The 16,409-nt window shown below is 41.3% G+C and overlaps 1 protein-coding gene across 1 annotated transcript; it reads left to right on the top strand.

The window, feature by feature from the left end:
- Positions 1-7,566: 7,566 nt before the first annotated feature.
- On the top strand, positions 7,567-14,495 carry plek (pleckstrin; the record flags this gene model as incomplete). Its single annotated transcript, XM_083897851.1, has 9 exons — positions 7,567-7,608; positions 10,502-10,657; positions 11,461-11,642; positions 11,835-11,926; positions 12,529-12,713; positions 12,805-12,909; positions 13,163-13,246; positions 13,344-13,413; positions 14,356-14,495. The coding sequence occupies 9 exons, from the start codon at positions 7,567-7,569 to the stop codon at positions 14,493-14,495; spliced, it is 1,056 nt and encodes a 351-aa protein (XP_083753977.1).
- Between the last annotated feature and the right edge of the window lie 1,914 nt (positions 14,496-16,409).

Genomic DNA, 16,409 nt, shown 5'->3' on the forward strand with positions numbered 1-16,409 from the left:
GTTAGCCATGGCAGATAGTGCTCTGCTAACCTCTGATAGCCACCTCCAGTGCTAATTGTGCATTCCAGGGGTTGTTGGAAGTCAGAATTTCCGCCCATTTAAGTTGGAAAGTCGGAGCAACCTCATAAAACCTGACCCAGGATTCCAAGATGGCTGCTAATTGCGTCCGTAGCGGAAAAAACTGTGCTACTTTTACAGGTAATTACACTACTGTCTTATTTGCTTCACATTAAATCAGTCATACACATAGCACTGTTGGTACTTTTGCTTCTAGGGTCTTCGCGGAGGTCACTCTCAGTCCCAACTTCCGACCTAAAATGGAACGCACCACCCGGCAAGTGACTCCCCCCGACGCGGCGACCTCTGCTCACTGATGTTTGGCTAGCAAAACAGGTAAATAAATCTGCTTCAGGTGATCAACAGCGGCTGCAGAGCAGACCTGGTGTGTGCATTATGTGTGTGGAAGCGTATGAAAGCGTGTGCTCTCTTATCCATACAGCACAAAAGGCGATAAACAACACTGCCGAAGGTCAAGTTAGAAGGTGTGGGAGCACAGTCGTGGAGAGAGAGGCAGACAGATTGACTCCGCCATGGAAAAGCCATCAACATCCCCCCCTTCCTTCACGCTGCCTCCCCCTCCATTTTCAGCTCAGTGCACTCTTTAGCAGAATTATTGATGGCCGCTTGTGACCGAGGTACAGAGAGGGACTGAGATGGAGACGTCTCGGTGTCTGTGCTGCAAAACAAGAGTGACGGCAGTGAAAGGGTGGTGCAGCAGCAGCAGCAGCAGCAGCAGCACATGCAGTATTTATTGGGTTATTTATCACTATGTGAGGGGAGGAAAAATGAAGGGTGATCTCTGAAGGAGTGCGACATACATCCTGTTTTTTTCGCACTGTTAAGAAAGTGTTGGAAGAATCAGTGTGGAGTGCAAAACAAAACAAAAAAAACATATAACAGGCTGGTTTTCCCAGTGGGGAAAGTGTGAGTTTTTTGGTTTTTTTTTTTGCAAACCAAGAGAAACATTACCTTCGTCCGACCCCACTCGTAGCATAAATTGCCGAAGTGCACCCAGGTTTTTTTTTTAATATTTCCTCTCAGGCAACCACAGAGGGAACATTTTACCTGCTTTTATTACATGCAGACTGGATTTCTGTAACGCTCTACTTTTCTGGTTTCTCTAAGAGGAACATTGCTGAATTACAGCTTTTTTTGTGAAAACCCCAGGAACCAGAAAGAAAGCTGACATTACGCTAATTTCAAAGTCTCTACACTGGTCTACGTGTCTGTTTCACAATTGATTTTGTTGGTCTTCTAATATTCACCACCTCCATCGAGCTCTTCCATTAGTGATAGTACCTGGTGCTTTTTTTAAGTTCCGAGCTAGCTGAGCCGATACTAAAATCGAAGAGTCACTGGAAGAGTCACGAACGCGTCGTCCGACACAAGAATCTAAAACCAAACAATGCCAAACTGTAGATCAGTTAAAACGATTGGAATAATCCCAGAAAACCTGCGTTAATCTCCAACATTTAGCAAAGAAAATGTCTCAAATCTCAATATTTAACGGAGGATTCGGGTGTGTTCAGTGACTCTGGTCATGCAGGAAGTAAACTGAACGATCCTGTGAACAAATCTTTTTAATCAACTAATTCTAAAACCAAAACAACTGCTTTACAAATCACTAGTTGACCCCGACCACATTTGGAAGTTTCCTTGCTCCAACACACACCTGATGGCCAGGTTAGACATACGTAGCGTGACATTGTACCAGTGCAAGGAAAGACGGCATTGAACGCGACACAATGGACAACAAAGGAGGAAATCCAGTAGCTTTTTTCCCCCCCTGCCGTTTAATACCTGCTAGAACTGCATTATGAGAAATGTGCAAAAGTTTTGTCTTGTCCTACGACTGAACAACTTCCTGTCTATAGTTTTTGATGGATCAGATTACATTTACCTATACTGATGATGATTATTTACAGTGTAATGCATATCTTTTTTAGTCAGTTTATATATGTCTTTTTTCAGTTATTTACAGTATTTTATTGTTCTATATATTTATATTGTTTTATAATGTGGGTTCTTTACAGTATAATGTAATTATTTTACTAAGTTTATATAGTTTTTTAAAAGCTATTTACAGTATTTTATTGTTCTTTACATTTATATTCTCACATACTTTTTTTTTAGTTACAAGGTTTTTCCATGTTATTTTATTCATTTTGAAAAAAAAAATATTTTGAAGTCATAACTTTTTCGTCGGTGTCAGATTATTTGTAACATAATGGTGATGAACACTGGTTGGAAGGAAGGGCCCCCCTGGGAATGTTTGCCTAGGGCCCCTACAGACTCTAGAATCGCCTCTGTTTTCAAGGCTCGAAGGTCTTCAAAGATTTTAATTTAAATGAAAAATCCCTGCTCGTGGCCTTCTGATTATCCCTGAAACCAAAAAATGTCCTAAAAGCAAACCTTTTTCTCCCGTCTTTATCTGAGTTTTATTACACTTTTTTTTATTCCTACCGTCGCTCGTTCACCTGCGTTGCATAACTAACACATAGCTCACGTAGCCTCACGGTCAGCGGACATTGTGTTCTTTCACTCTTCGAGATTCCTCTGCGCTGAAATGAGCAGAGTTGAGAGCGAGTGTGAGTTTTTCTTTTCCCCGTGACGACGTCCACCGTGTCCCTGGTTTCATCACACTTACAGTACCTTTACTCATCTTCCTCTTCAAGCTCAGCGCTAATAGATTTCCTGTCTCTTCTCTCTATTCCCAGGTCGTGTGACGTCACAGTGGAGATGATGTGAGAGGAGGCAGTTTTTGTGATGCACAATTTGCATTTTTTTTTTTGTGTCTTCTGAAGACGTCCTTGACGATTGAGACGATATCCATTCCATCCCATAAACCGTAAAACCGTCACAGAGAGAGATGACGGTCAATGTCCCATAATGCATTAAATTAAATATATGATTTGTTTTCTTTCATCGTCCATGTTTATGTTCATGCGTTCGCTCTGAATTCAGCACAGAAGCCTGTGACATGTGTGTGGTGTTGTTTTAAAGTGTGTTTACGTGGCCCTCTAGGGGTGCAACCGCGGAATCACACACGCACAAAATGATTTGTATGAAGTTGCATCAGACGAGAGAACATGAGACGAATTGAAAGTGTGTAACAGTGTTGTTATGATGAAATATTAAAGGCTCTTTAACTGTCACCCCTCTATTAATTCATTAATTAATAAAGAAATGAATGAATGAATGAATGTTACTTCAAATTTAGTATTTTTCATTCTTTTGTTCATCCATGTTTTTAATTAAACATTTTTAACATTAATTGACTCACCTGATTAAATCAAGGTAACATAAAAATGTATTCCTGTATTCATTTATTTATTCTTTTATTTACTATTTTATTTGTTTCTCTATTTATTTATTCATGAATATATTTTATTTTACTTTATTTCTGTGTTCATTAAAACATTATACTTTTATAATAGTGTTGTAAATAGCCATGAAATGTTAAATAATATTTTTACGCATCACCCCCTCTGAGTATGGAGGATTATAAATTACATTATAATAAGTGAGTGAGTGACTGAATGAATGAATAAATAAATAAATAAGGTAAAAAAAAAATATTGAGAAACGCATTTCAATGTCTTTAATTATTTTTTATTCATCCATTAATAACAATTTGTTAAATGTATTAATTTATTTATTCATGTATTTGTTTCTGTATTAATTCATGAATTAATAATTAATTGATATAATAGTGTTGTTATGATTCAATAGCCATGAAATATTAAATAATATTTATGTATAACTATCACTCCTACTAAGCATGGAGGACCATAAATGAAATTTATCGTCCCATATATTTTCCTTTCACCACAACCGGCCGTGGCAGATGCTGCCACGTGTTTAATGCACTGTTTCCTCTTGTTGGCTCACTGACGTCTTTCTTTCTCCATTCGATTAAACTTCATTGGACTATTTAAGACTTTGTAGCATCTGTTACGATAATTGCTATATAAATAAACTTTATTATGATTAAAATTAATATTATTGTCGCTTGAAAGAAAAAAGAAAACATACTCTGACTCTAGTTCGTTACATCACTGGTTTCCTTGAAGTAAATGAGCAAAAAGAAATCTTCCTCACAGTCACTGAGTCACTGTCACACTCATGTGTTTCATCACCGTCAGTTATTTCCATGTTGGGTGTCGACCGCCATCAGCATCGCTGACTCACTCGACCACAAGCTCAAAGGTTGTGGGTTCCATTTCTGGCAAATGTGTTCAATGTACTTAACCCCAAGTTGCTCCTGATGGGTGTGAATGAGTGAATGGAAAAAACTATAGTTTCTAGTTTCTTTTTTTTAAAGCATTTCAGACATTTAAAGCTCACATAGAGTGGTCCTGTTGCACATATATGTTAGTTATGGAGGTCTACTTACATACATTAACTTGTTTTTATGGTCAAAAACCTCCTAGTTGCTGTAAACGAGCAGATAGAAATCTCTCTTTTCTGACGCTGTTTCCCAGCCGCGATATTTCGGACTCAACTCTCACCCCCAGAAGACAGAGTGTGTTGTGATTGGCCAGCCAGCGTAGAGCCTTCCCAACTGTCTTGTGATTGGCCAGTACCCGGGAAGTGACAAATTCAGCACACCCGCTCTCAGAAGCGCAGCTCCCCCCTCTGGAACGGTGGATGCACTGCGACTCATTATCAAAACATTGTTTTAACAGTGTTTAAAAACAGCTTCTTCACGACTCCCCGCCACAGTCCCTTTGATGACTTTGACCCAGAGTCAGAAGACACTGTCGCTCGTGAAACACCTCCACAACGGACGTTATTCTTCTTCTGCGGTTCAATGTACGCAACCGGATGTGCCCGGACTAGTGCCCGGAGCAGGAGGATCTGCTGTTCCGGAGAACCAGTGTTTACGTAACCGGACCGGGTTTTTTCAGAGATCTCGCCGAGCCTGAGATTACAATAAAACACAGCGTTCTCAGCAGTCGCTGAACTGTTTGTTTAGAACCTTCAGGGCTTCTTAAACAAGGTAATGACGCAGATACACACTAAAAAACAGCGTTAATTGGAACTTCCGGTCTAGGTCCGCTTTAACAAAAGGCAAAATGAATAAAATAAATATCAACAGACAGCTTTTTCCGAGTGGAAACTAAAGTTTGTAAACCTCTTACTCTCCCGCGCCAAAGTCCATAGAGAAAACCATCAATTTAACTTCACGCTTCACAGCAGCTATTGATCCACTGCTGCCTCCATCAGTCACTTCAAATGTGTGATTTTGTCATCATCCTGTGTCCAGTTTTGAGATGAAGTGAGACAAAATTACCACAAAAACACCAAATAAAGCAGCAGAAGAACAGCAGCAGCGATCAAGTCCCTGTGAGCTAAAAAAACCAAAAACTTTGATTTCCTCTATGGACTTTGGTTGTGATGAAAGAGCGGATTATTAACTTTAGTTTCCTGTCAGGAAAAAAAACGCTGTTGTAACAGTGAAATTAAAGTGACAAACACATTCTCGAGAAATCTTATTTCGTGTGTCGGTTCTCCGGAATTGGACTTTGCAGACATGGGGTCATTTAGGATGTGACTCGGGGTCAGCTGTTGTTGACGCAGGCCATCTACGGTCACGTCTTTGCCAATGGCAGAAGCACGTTGTGAAATAATATGCGGTTAACGTACTGCTTTTCCTGACCCGCAAAACTGAAGCACTGCAGTTTATTTCTGGTCCCCTTCGAGGCTGGGCTCTTACAGGAGTTAAAAATAAAAAAGAAGAAGAAGAAGGAGGAGGCGGAGGAGGAGGAGAGGGGGAGGGGGGATCTGTATCAGACAAAATGTGAAAATTGCAGCACAAACAAATATAAAAATCATGAAACACAGATGAGTCTGATTATATCGTAGCTTTAAATGTGGCATAAAAGCGTGAGGAAGGGAAGCGAAGACAAGACATTAAGACGCTTTTTTAAAAAAAGAAAACAGGAAGTGTGAGTACAGTAAAAGGTTTTACATTCAGGCAATTTAGACCACATGTGTTCGGGAAGTGACTTCTTTGTCTATATATAGCAGCAGCTTCTATGTTATTTTACTCCCGCAGTTTTAAAGACCGATCTTGTTGAGGACCCGAAAGGACGAGAGACTCGCAAGTTCAACAAAAAGATGTATTTAGGAAGTGAAAACCAGGGTTAGCTGCTAGCTCATAAGGCTAGAGAACAAGTATAACCACACTGGGGTCGTAAACCTATGTTCCCCGTTTTTCCCCAAAAAAGGTCCTAAGTTCCCCACTTTGTGGAAGCCTGGGTGTGGAGCTCCAGGGTATAGGGTTAGGGTTAGTGTTAGGAGTTAGGGTTAGGGTAAGGGATAGGGTCCTATGTTCTCCGGGTCCTTTTCGGTGAAAGCGGGGAACATAGGACCCTTTTTTAGAGAAAGGGTGCTATGTTCCTCGGTCACATACAAAGCGGGGAACATAGGACCCGGAGAACATAGGACCCGGAGTACATAGGGTTAGGGTTAGGGTAAGGGGTAGGGTCCTATGTTCTCCGGGTCCTTTTCGGTGAAAGCGGGGAACATAGGACCCTTTTTTAGAGAAAGGGTCCTATGTTCCTCGGTCACATACAAAGCGGGGAACATAGGACCCGGAGAACATAGGACCTGGAGTACATAGGACCCGGAGTACATAGGGTTAGGGTAAGGGGTAGGGTCCTATGTTCTCCGGGTCCTTTTCGGTGAAAGCGGGGAACATAGGACCCTTTTTTAGAGAAAGGGTCCTATGTTCCTCGGTCACATACAAAGCGGGGAACATAGGACCTGGAGAACATAGGACCTGGAGTACATAGGACCCGGAGTACATAGGGTTAGGGTTAGGGTAAGGGGTAGGGTCCTATGTTCTCCGGGTCCTTTTCGGTGAAAGCGGGGAACATAGGACCCTTTTTTAGAGAAAGGGTCCTATGTTCCTCGGTCACATACAAAGCGGGGAACATAGGACCCGGAGTACATAGGACCCAGGGAACATAGATTCAGTCCCACCACACTGCAGTGACGTGTGAGCTGGCTTTTATAGGGAGTGTGAGGAGTAGATAGGAGTCAGGTGTGTGGACTGTGACCACAGATGAGCCTCATTGCACTCCAGAGAAAGTAGGTCAAGCTCCGCCTCCTTCTCATTGGCCTTCACGTCAACCTGGACACTTCTTCTGGACAGTTTTTACTGTTTTATTATGCTTCTATTTTACTCTCTGTGCATGTGTTTTTTTAATTGATTTTATGTTTTATGTTTGGTCAACGTTGGTTGTTGTTGTGTATTCTGGAACTTGCATGACTTATTATTATTTTTTTTATTTTTTTTTAATGTTTGACGTCAACTGAAGCTGCAAAGAGCTATAATAAAAAACCCAGAGAAGAGGAAGCAGCAGGTTGACCAGTCACTGCCACCACACTGAGGCAACAGGCAGCAGCACTTCCTGTTCGAGTGTGTGTGTGTTTGTATAGTTTTGACACACACAGACACACTCACACACACACACAGAGAGAAAAGTCTGCAGAATCATGGAGCCACAAGAGATCAGAGAGGGATACTTGGTGAAAAAGGTAAGAAAACAATATCAACACAAATACGTTTGTGTTTCTGTTTCTGTTCCGGCTCAGACTTTAATTTTAATTTCACAAATTCACAAAGTGAGAGAGCGTCGGATAAATCGTGTGTGGGAGTTTGGTTTTAGAGCAGCCTTTAGAGCAGCCTGCTCCATCAATCATCCTGTTGTGTTGTATGGTAATAAAAATATAAACAAACGTGAAGAGACGGGAGCTTTAATATTAACTGATGCATCTGGAGCAAAACAAACATAAGACAGAAATGAAATAAACTGCTGCTATTGTTTACTGTCAATGTTTTCTTTTCTTTTTCACGATTTTATTCGTACACACACACACACACACACACACACACACACACACACACACACACACACACACACACACACAGAAACCCCCTCAGTCAAACACAAACCGCTGATCATTTTCATAATTATTTACATGATGGGTGTCGCTCCATAAATGTTACAATGGAATGACATGGAGGAGCAAAGAAGGTGTGTGTTTAAATATAGAGAGAAATATATATATATATGTATATATATATACATATATATATGTGTGTGTGTGTGTGTGTGTGTGTGTGTGTGTGTGTGTGTGTGTAAACATGATAAACTCTCTTCTGTTTTATATTATATTACTTTGTATTGGATTATTTAAACTTTCGTTCATGCGTACCTTTGAAAGTACTACAGTCTACATTGCAAAGTACCTTAAAGGTGAGTACTTGAGTAAAAGTACACACATCTTAACCATAAAATGACTTTGACAGAAGTTGAAATCACTTTTTTTTATTATAATAATACTTCAAAAGTATATCATTAAGTATTAAAAAAGTGAGCTCAGTATTGAGACATGATGGCTCAGTGGGAGGGCGAGTTGTCTTTCACTTGGAAGGGTGTGGGGGTTCAATTCCTGGCTCTGATAGTCTATTGAGCAAGGACACCTAACCTCACCTATTATTATTATTATTATATAACAGTGTCCTGATCAAACAGGCTGAAATGAAGCGTAATATTGTTCTCCACTGAACCATCGTGGCAGTTTTACTCACTTCTGTTCCACGGCTGAATAAAAAAAAAAAAAAAAAACTCAAGTTCCTGCTTCTGCTTCAGTCTCAGTGAAAAAAAAAGTTATCATATCAGTTTTTTTTATCACAAAAAACCACGTGTGAGTTTCTTTTTTTCGGCTTCCTGTAAACACAGCGCACATGTCAATCATACTCATGAATACTGTATGTATGCACTTTGTACTTATGGACTTATTTTTAACATAACCCATATATATATATATATATATATATATTATTAGGGCCAAGCACCATTTCATGACAAAAATTCACCATTTATCGCAGTTTCAATGCAGATTTCAGACGTTAAGAAACGACTGTCAAGAAACGACTGTCGATACATTAAGACAGATTTGTAACCTTGAAAAAGTGTTTGAAAGTTTTAAAGACAACTCATTTTGTATTAAATTACGTTTTAACAAATGTTTCCCTACAGGAGATTGTTGTTTTCTCTCGTTTCTTTGACTTATTTCACGGCTGCTGTTGAGCAGCGAACCAGTGAACGCACAGATGGCTCAACTCGTGTGTTCGTTTCTTCATTTCTGTCTTCACCTCATTGGACCATAAACACACGTTGTCACCATAAAGACAAACTTGTCAAACCTCAAAAAAAAGAGACAGAATCAGTCTCTTAAAACCCAGTTTGTTCCATTTAAAGCGGACCTAGACCGGAAGTGCCAATTATGTTTTTTTTAGTGTGTATCTGCGTCATTACCTTGTTTAAGAAGCCCTGAAGGTTCTAAACAAACAGTTCAGCCACTGCTGAGAACACTGTGTTTTATTGTAATCTCGGGCTCAGCGAGATCTCTGAAAAAACCTGGTCCGGTTATGTAAACACCTCTTCTCCAGAACAGCAGATCCTCCTGCTCCGGGCACTAGTCCGGGCACTAGTCCGGGTACATCCGGTTGCGTACATTGAACCGCAGAAGAAGAATAACGTCTGTTGTGGAGGTGTTTCACGAGCGACAGTGTCTTCTGACTCCGGGTCAAAGTCATAAAAGGGACTGCGGCGGGGAGTCGTGAAGAAGCTATTTTTAAACACTGTTAAAACAATGTTTTGATAATGAGTAGCAGTGCATCCACCGTTCCAGAGGGGGGAGCTGCGCTTCTGAGAGCGGGTGTACTTCCGGGTACTGGCCAATCACAAGACTCTGTCTCCTGGGTGAGAGAGTTGAGTCTCTAATCTTGCGGCTAGGAAACAGCCTCAGAAAAGAGGATTTCTATCGGCTCGTTTACAGCAACTAGGAGGTTTTCGACCATAAAAACAAGTTAATGTATGTAAGTAGACCTCCATAACTAACATATATGTGCAACAGGACCACTCTATGTGAGCTTTAACGAAGTGTCACATTTTAAGGTCACTGCTCAAAGTAAATAATCAAATGTTCTGTTAGCAGTTGCTTATATTTGCACGTTAACGTTAAACTTCAAAGAAATAACTACAACTAAAAAGGATTTGTTGCATCATAAAACACTACTCCTGTGGTCACGGACAGCCCAGGGCCAAGAGGAAAGGAATTAGGCTTGTAACAGAGGGGTTGCTGGTTGAAATCTGAGGGGCATTTGCCCCTGAGCAAGGCACCACATTCCCATTGCTCCACAAAGCTAACCAACTGTTCCTGTGTGGCTTATTCACTACTGCTGAAGAACCAGAGATAACAAGTTAAAGGTTGTGGATTCTATTCCAGCTATGCTAGGCTACATGCCAATACGTCCTTGGGCAAGGCACTTAATCTCTCTCTTGAAGGCTGTTGTGATGACAGCCTGTACATTGGTGTGTTAGTAATACAGAGCATTCAACCGTGTCGCTGATGTTTTTAGGGCACGCTGCTGAACTCGTGGAAGGCCGTGTGGGCGGTGCTGTCGGAGGACGGCATCGAGTTCTTCAAAAAGAAAACAGACCGCTCTCCGAAAGGCATGATCCCCCTGAAGGGGGCGACGCTCGTCAGTCCCTGCCAGGACTTTGGCAAAAGAACGGTGAGAGGGGATCTTAACACACCTTATGTATGATCGGATATGACTGATGCTACAACCTTCCCTGAAGCACAAATGTTGTATTTTGTTCATCTTTTTCACTCCAGGCTCTTGAAATTCTGATATTAAGGCCCGAGGAACAAATTTGTGCGAGGAACCTATTGTTATCCTTTCATTTTTGAGGGGGTTAATGTGCATAAAAACTCCAGAAACTTGGCATGGAGGTCAGGACTGGCGAAAATGCAACATTGGCATAGGTCCCGAACCCATGCGTTGCTCATGGGCTCTATAAGCACAACATAAGGTGAAAACATAAGCAAACTTGAGTTTCACCGAATGACCCGAAACTTGGTAGGAAGATGTTACAGACCAAGGCGAACAAAAAAGTTGAACGTAACCATGGGCTTAACTCAGTAGAAAGCCATCCATTTTGAAATTTGGTGTCCATTTTGGCGATTCGCACCCTACATAAATGAGGGAACTCCTGCTAGCACATGTGTCGTACCAACATAGAAAAATGCACCAGTTTGTACTAGAAACATCAAAGGCGAAATGTTGTTGAAAGGTTTGGCGGATTCAAAATGGTGTGGCCACGGCAACCCTCGCCATTTATTCACCACATTTCTTGTCCAAACGATGTCAAAGTTGCTTCTGCACACACTCGTGCCATCAGCGAGTCACCCACCGAGTTTGAAGTCTGTCGAGCGAACAGTTCGGACAGTTGAAACGTTGACGATTTGATGTTTTTGCACGAGCAAACACAGCAACCGTAATAATAATAATAATAATAATAATGTTCCTCGCAGTTGGTTTTCAAGCTCACCACCGACAAGAAGCAGGATCACTTCTTCCAAGCGTCCCACGTGGAGGAGAGAGAGAGTTGGGTCAAGGACATCAAGAGAGTCATCGCCTGTCTGCAGGGCGGGAAACGCTTCGCCAGGAAGTCGACGAGGCGCTCCATTCGCCTCGCCGCGACAATCAACCTCAGGTGGGCAGAAAAAAAGTACTTTTCATATGCAGTAAGTCATACTATCAATAAAAAGTGACTTGAACTTCTACCAAAGCCAATTTATGGTAAGATACTTGTACTTTTACTCAAGTATCCCTTTCAGGTACTTCATACAATAATGCCTATTCATTTCAGAAGACACGTGAATGTGTTTATGTTGTGTTTCCACAGTGAACTGTACGCACTGATGAAAGACCAGGACGATGGAGTGAAGGAGCTGAAACTGGAGCAGGACAATCGAATCTTCAACCATTGCTTCACTGGTACAAACCCTCTCCTTTTTCATTTAAAGCTCACATAGAGTGGTCCTGTTGCACATATATGTTAGTTATGGAGGTCCAATTACATACATTAACTTGTTTTTATGGTCAAAAACCTCTTAGTTGCTGTAAACGAGCCGATAGAAATCCTCTTTTCTGACGCTGTTTCCCAGCCGCAATATTGGAGACTCAACTCTCACCCCGGCTTCCCAACTGTCTTGTGATTGGCCAATACCCCCCCTGTGGAACGGTGGATGCACTGCTACTCATTATCAAAACATTGCGGTTTAATGTACGAAACCGGATGTGCCCGGACTAGTGCCCGGAGCAGGAGGATCTACTGTTCCAGGGAGAACCGGTGTTTACGTAACCGGACCGGGTTTTTTTCAGAGATCTCGCTGAGCCCGAGATTACAATAAAACACAGCGTTCTCAGCAATGGGTGAACTGTTTGTTTAGAACCTTCAGGGCTTCTTATACAAGGTAACGGTGCAGATAAACACTTAAAAAAACAGCGTTAATTGGAACTTCCGGTCTAGGTCCGCTTTAATCATCTTTCCCCCTTCGCTTCCTTTACAATCTCACGTCGTTTTCCTTCTGTCTCAGGTGCCACGGTGGTCGACTGGCTTATTTCAAAGGAGAAGGCGAGAAACAGACCCGAGGCCCTGATGTTAGCCACGGGCCTCCTGAACGAGGGTTTCCTGCAGCCCGCAGGTGACCTGGCCAAAGACGGAGTGGAGAGCGGAGACCAGACAAACTTCTTAGATCAGACGAGTGGCCTTTACTACTTTGTAAGGTTCAGATCGGGCTCAGTAGTGTTATATTTCGTACATAACTGTGTCCTGTTCTCACGATGCGTGGGCTGTCGTTGTTTTTTGACAGGCCGACAGCGGGTTCTTCTGTGAAGGCAACTCCAGTGATGAGGACGTGCTGCTGAAGGAGGAATTCAGAGGAAACATCATCAAACAAGGCTGCTTACTCAAGCAGGTTGGTCGTTTTTTTACTCTTTACTCTCTTGCACCAAAGCCCATGGAGAAAATGAACGCTTTTAGTGTTGTAGACATCAGCGCTTCTGGTCATTTTCTGCCCCATTTGGTAGGTTTATAACACTTTGGTGATTCACCCGAGTCTCGACCACTGTGAGCTGTGATGTAGAATCATTGATTTTCTTTAAGGAATTTGGTGCAGGGAGCGAGGTTAAAGGATTTAAAGTTGTCCGTTTGCGTTCTTTTAAACACAGGGCCACAGGAGAAAGAACTGGAAGGTGCGCAAGTTCATACTGAGAGACGACCCCGCTTATTTACATTACTACGACCCGACGAAGGTAAAGACGCCGTCGGCTCACGGAAAAACTGATCCCACTTTTGTTTAAATGTGGGGGAAAAAAATCTATTCATTTTACTAACTTTCCTTTGCTTCAGGGTGACGACCCTCTGGGCTCCATCCATCTACGTGGATCTGTGGTCACGGCCGTGGAGTACGTGCCTGACGGTGAGTGACAGCATCGCAACACTCTTAGGAATAAAAGTGCTAAGTAGAACCATATAAGGTTCTTCAGGTTGTCCTCATAGGAGAACCCTTTTTGGCTCCAGGTAGAACCTTTTTATGAAGGTTCCACCTGGAACCCTTTTGGAGGGTTTCACCAAGAACCATTTTAAAACCCTTTATTCAAGAACGGGGTTTTAAAGGGTTCTCTAGATCGAAATGGTTCTTACTGGAACCATTAGTGTTACCAAGAACCTACAGAAGCAAATGGTTCCAGGTAGGACCTCAGCCCTCGAAGAAGAACACTTTTGGAACCCTTATTTCTAAGAGTGTAGCATCTCCAGAAAACAGATAAAGGATATCTTCTCTGCAGACCCTTGACCTTCTTCTCCTTTGGTCAAGACATTTTTGAGCACAGTACTGAGGCTTTTTAGGTTCTTTCTACAAAGGTTCCACCTGGAACCCTTTTGGAGGGTTTCACCAAGAACCCGTTTAAAACCCTTTATTCAGTAAAGGGGTTTTAAAGGGTTCTCTGGATCAAAATGGTTCTTACTGGAACCATTAGTGTTACCAACAACCCTTAAAAAACCCTTTCTTTGGGAAGCAAATGGTTCCAGGGTGTAAAAGCCGTGGTTCTCAAACTGGGATGCGTGTACCACCGGTGGTACGTGAGTTTCCTCTGGTTGTACTTATTGTTTTCATCAATCGTCTATGAAGGATGAGGAGAGAGCAAATTATATCATAAAGAATAAGTATTTTAACGTTGGCGATGATGGTGTTACTTCAAGTGCAGTACACAGAATTACATTTTTCTTATTATGTGGAAGAACATCATGACATTAAAGGAGTCTTGAGGTCACGTAGATTCAGAACGTCTTCTTTGACGCACTCACACCTTATTAATTCCCCCCTCCCCCGCCTTTTCATCTTTTCTTCCCTCGCTTCCAGCCAAAAAATACGACATCGACGGCAACCTCTTTGAGATCATCACGTCAGACGAGGTTCACTACTTCCTCCAGGCTGCGACCGCCGACGAGAGAAAGGAGTGGATCAGAGCCGTGCAGGCGGTGTCGAAAGGCGGCAAATAACTGATAATGACTAACACACACACACACACACACACACACACACACAGCAGCAGCAGCAGCAGATCTGTCTTTATATGTAACTAACATGTTCTATTGTGGTAACAGTGTACAGTATTGACAATGTATGTTTTTTTAACAAGTAACGTCTTAAATTAAAAGTATTATAGGTTCTTTTATAGCAACAAGGTAATAAAGAGTACCATTGCCCCCCATGGTTTTTTACTATGTTAATTACTTTAGTTTTTAACATGGTAAAGTAATAATAATAAAGTTTTCACAAGGTTTTTCTTTCCATAAAAATGCAAAAGTGGAACATATATAATGGAATAATGTGAATATAAACAATTATTTGATATATTTAACACAAAAAAAAAAAAAATGTGTTGCAGCTGTTGCATCTTTAAATAAAACAACCGAAAAGTCACAAAGAGGAAAGTGAGTTTAAAAAAAAAAAAAAAAAAAAAAGTGTCACATTTATGTGTTTTTTGTTTGGTTTCAGGTTGATTGTATTCTGCTCGTGTGGTTTTCCTTTGGTTTCCTCCTCGTTTTCACTCTCTTGTCAAACGCGTGTGTGTGTTAGTGTGACATTATCACACGAGCACATGCGAGTTCCTGCGTCGTCTGAGTCACACGAGCACTTCAGTGTTTGAAAGAACTGTGATGTGAGGACATTTAAAGGGCGGAAAAAAATGACCGTCCTGAAGCAGAGCGTGACAAAATAGACTTATACTTGTAACGTTATACACTGAAGCCGTGTCGCAGCCTGTGTGACTTCAGTTTCTCACATCACTGAGCAAACGTTTCCTCTCTGATGCAATGAAACGCTTCCGTTTTGGAATCCGTTAACATTTTTGCCATTTTCATAACCTTTTAAAGACTCGAGCGTCGACGTTCACTGACAGTTGGTGTCATTTTTCTGTGTTAACACCCACATACACTCAGGAAACAGGATTCCTTAAGAGATTCTACCAAAAGCAAATACAATTTAATTTACCTACAGCACATAAAGTAAGTGAAATTAATAATTTAGCCGTTCATACTCCACTAGTTGTATTACAGTGCTGATGCATTTTCCTAATCCAATAAACGTACTTGTAAAAATGTACAAATTGTGAATTGAAAGCATAATAAATGTGCGGTCTGTCTCACGTCAGTGATTTTAAGCTATTGTTTAATGGCTGCAAACATTAATCCATTGGTATAATTACTTATTATTAATGTCATTATTGGTATTCAGTTAAAGCTACATAACCTGGGCCTTAAACTTACAACTTTACAGGGAAACGCACAACTGAAAATAAAAGCTCCACATGTCAATGGACAGAGAAGCCATATTTTTGTAGAATTATACATAATTAAGTTTAGGGAATGCGTAGTGAAGTGAATTTAAATGCAGAAAAAGTTGCAATAATCCTATAAATAGTTAAATATGTAAGTTAATATTACTCATTACCAGCCCAGTTAACCACACAGAGTGGCTGCATGCATGTGTGTTTTACTATTTCAACACATGAGGGCGCCATCTATCAACTGGAGCTTGTGGCAGTGAGTCACAGCAAAGCCAGGCTTCTCACTGTCGACGGTTAACGGTCAATTAATTACACTTTTGGAGAAAAGTAGGTCAGACTAATGAGACTGTTTACTGGGCTAATGTCCACATGCTGTGAAACATCAACACCCTGTGATACACAGTAACCACCATAGAGAATAGAGTGTCATGTACTCGTCTTCATATGCAAAACAAGTCGAGGTCAACGCAGCACATTGAAAAAAAAAACACAAGCCCTGTTAACCACAACAAAAACGTTGTCGGACGAAGCAAGAAAGCTACAAAGGGCTCAAACTGGAAAAAGATGGAGAAAAAAAATGACTTTTCACAACAGTGAGTATTTATGGTGGAACTCCGAAACCAGT

The sequence above is a fragment of the Microchirus variegatus genome, assembly GCF_963457635.1.
Source record: "Microchirus variegatus genome assembly, chromosome: 11".
Lineage (NCBI taxonomy): Eukaryota > Metazoa > Chordata > Actinopteri > Pleuronectiformes > Soleidae > Microchirus > Microchirus variegatus.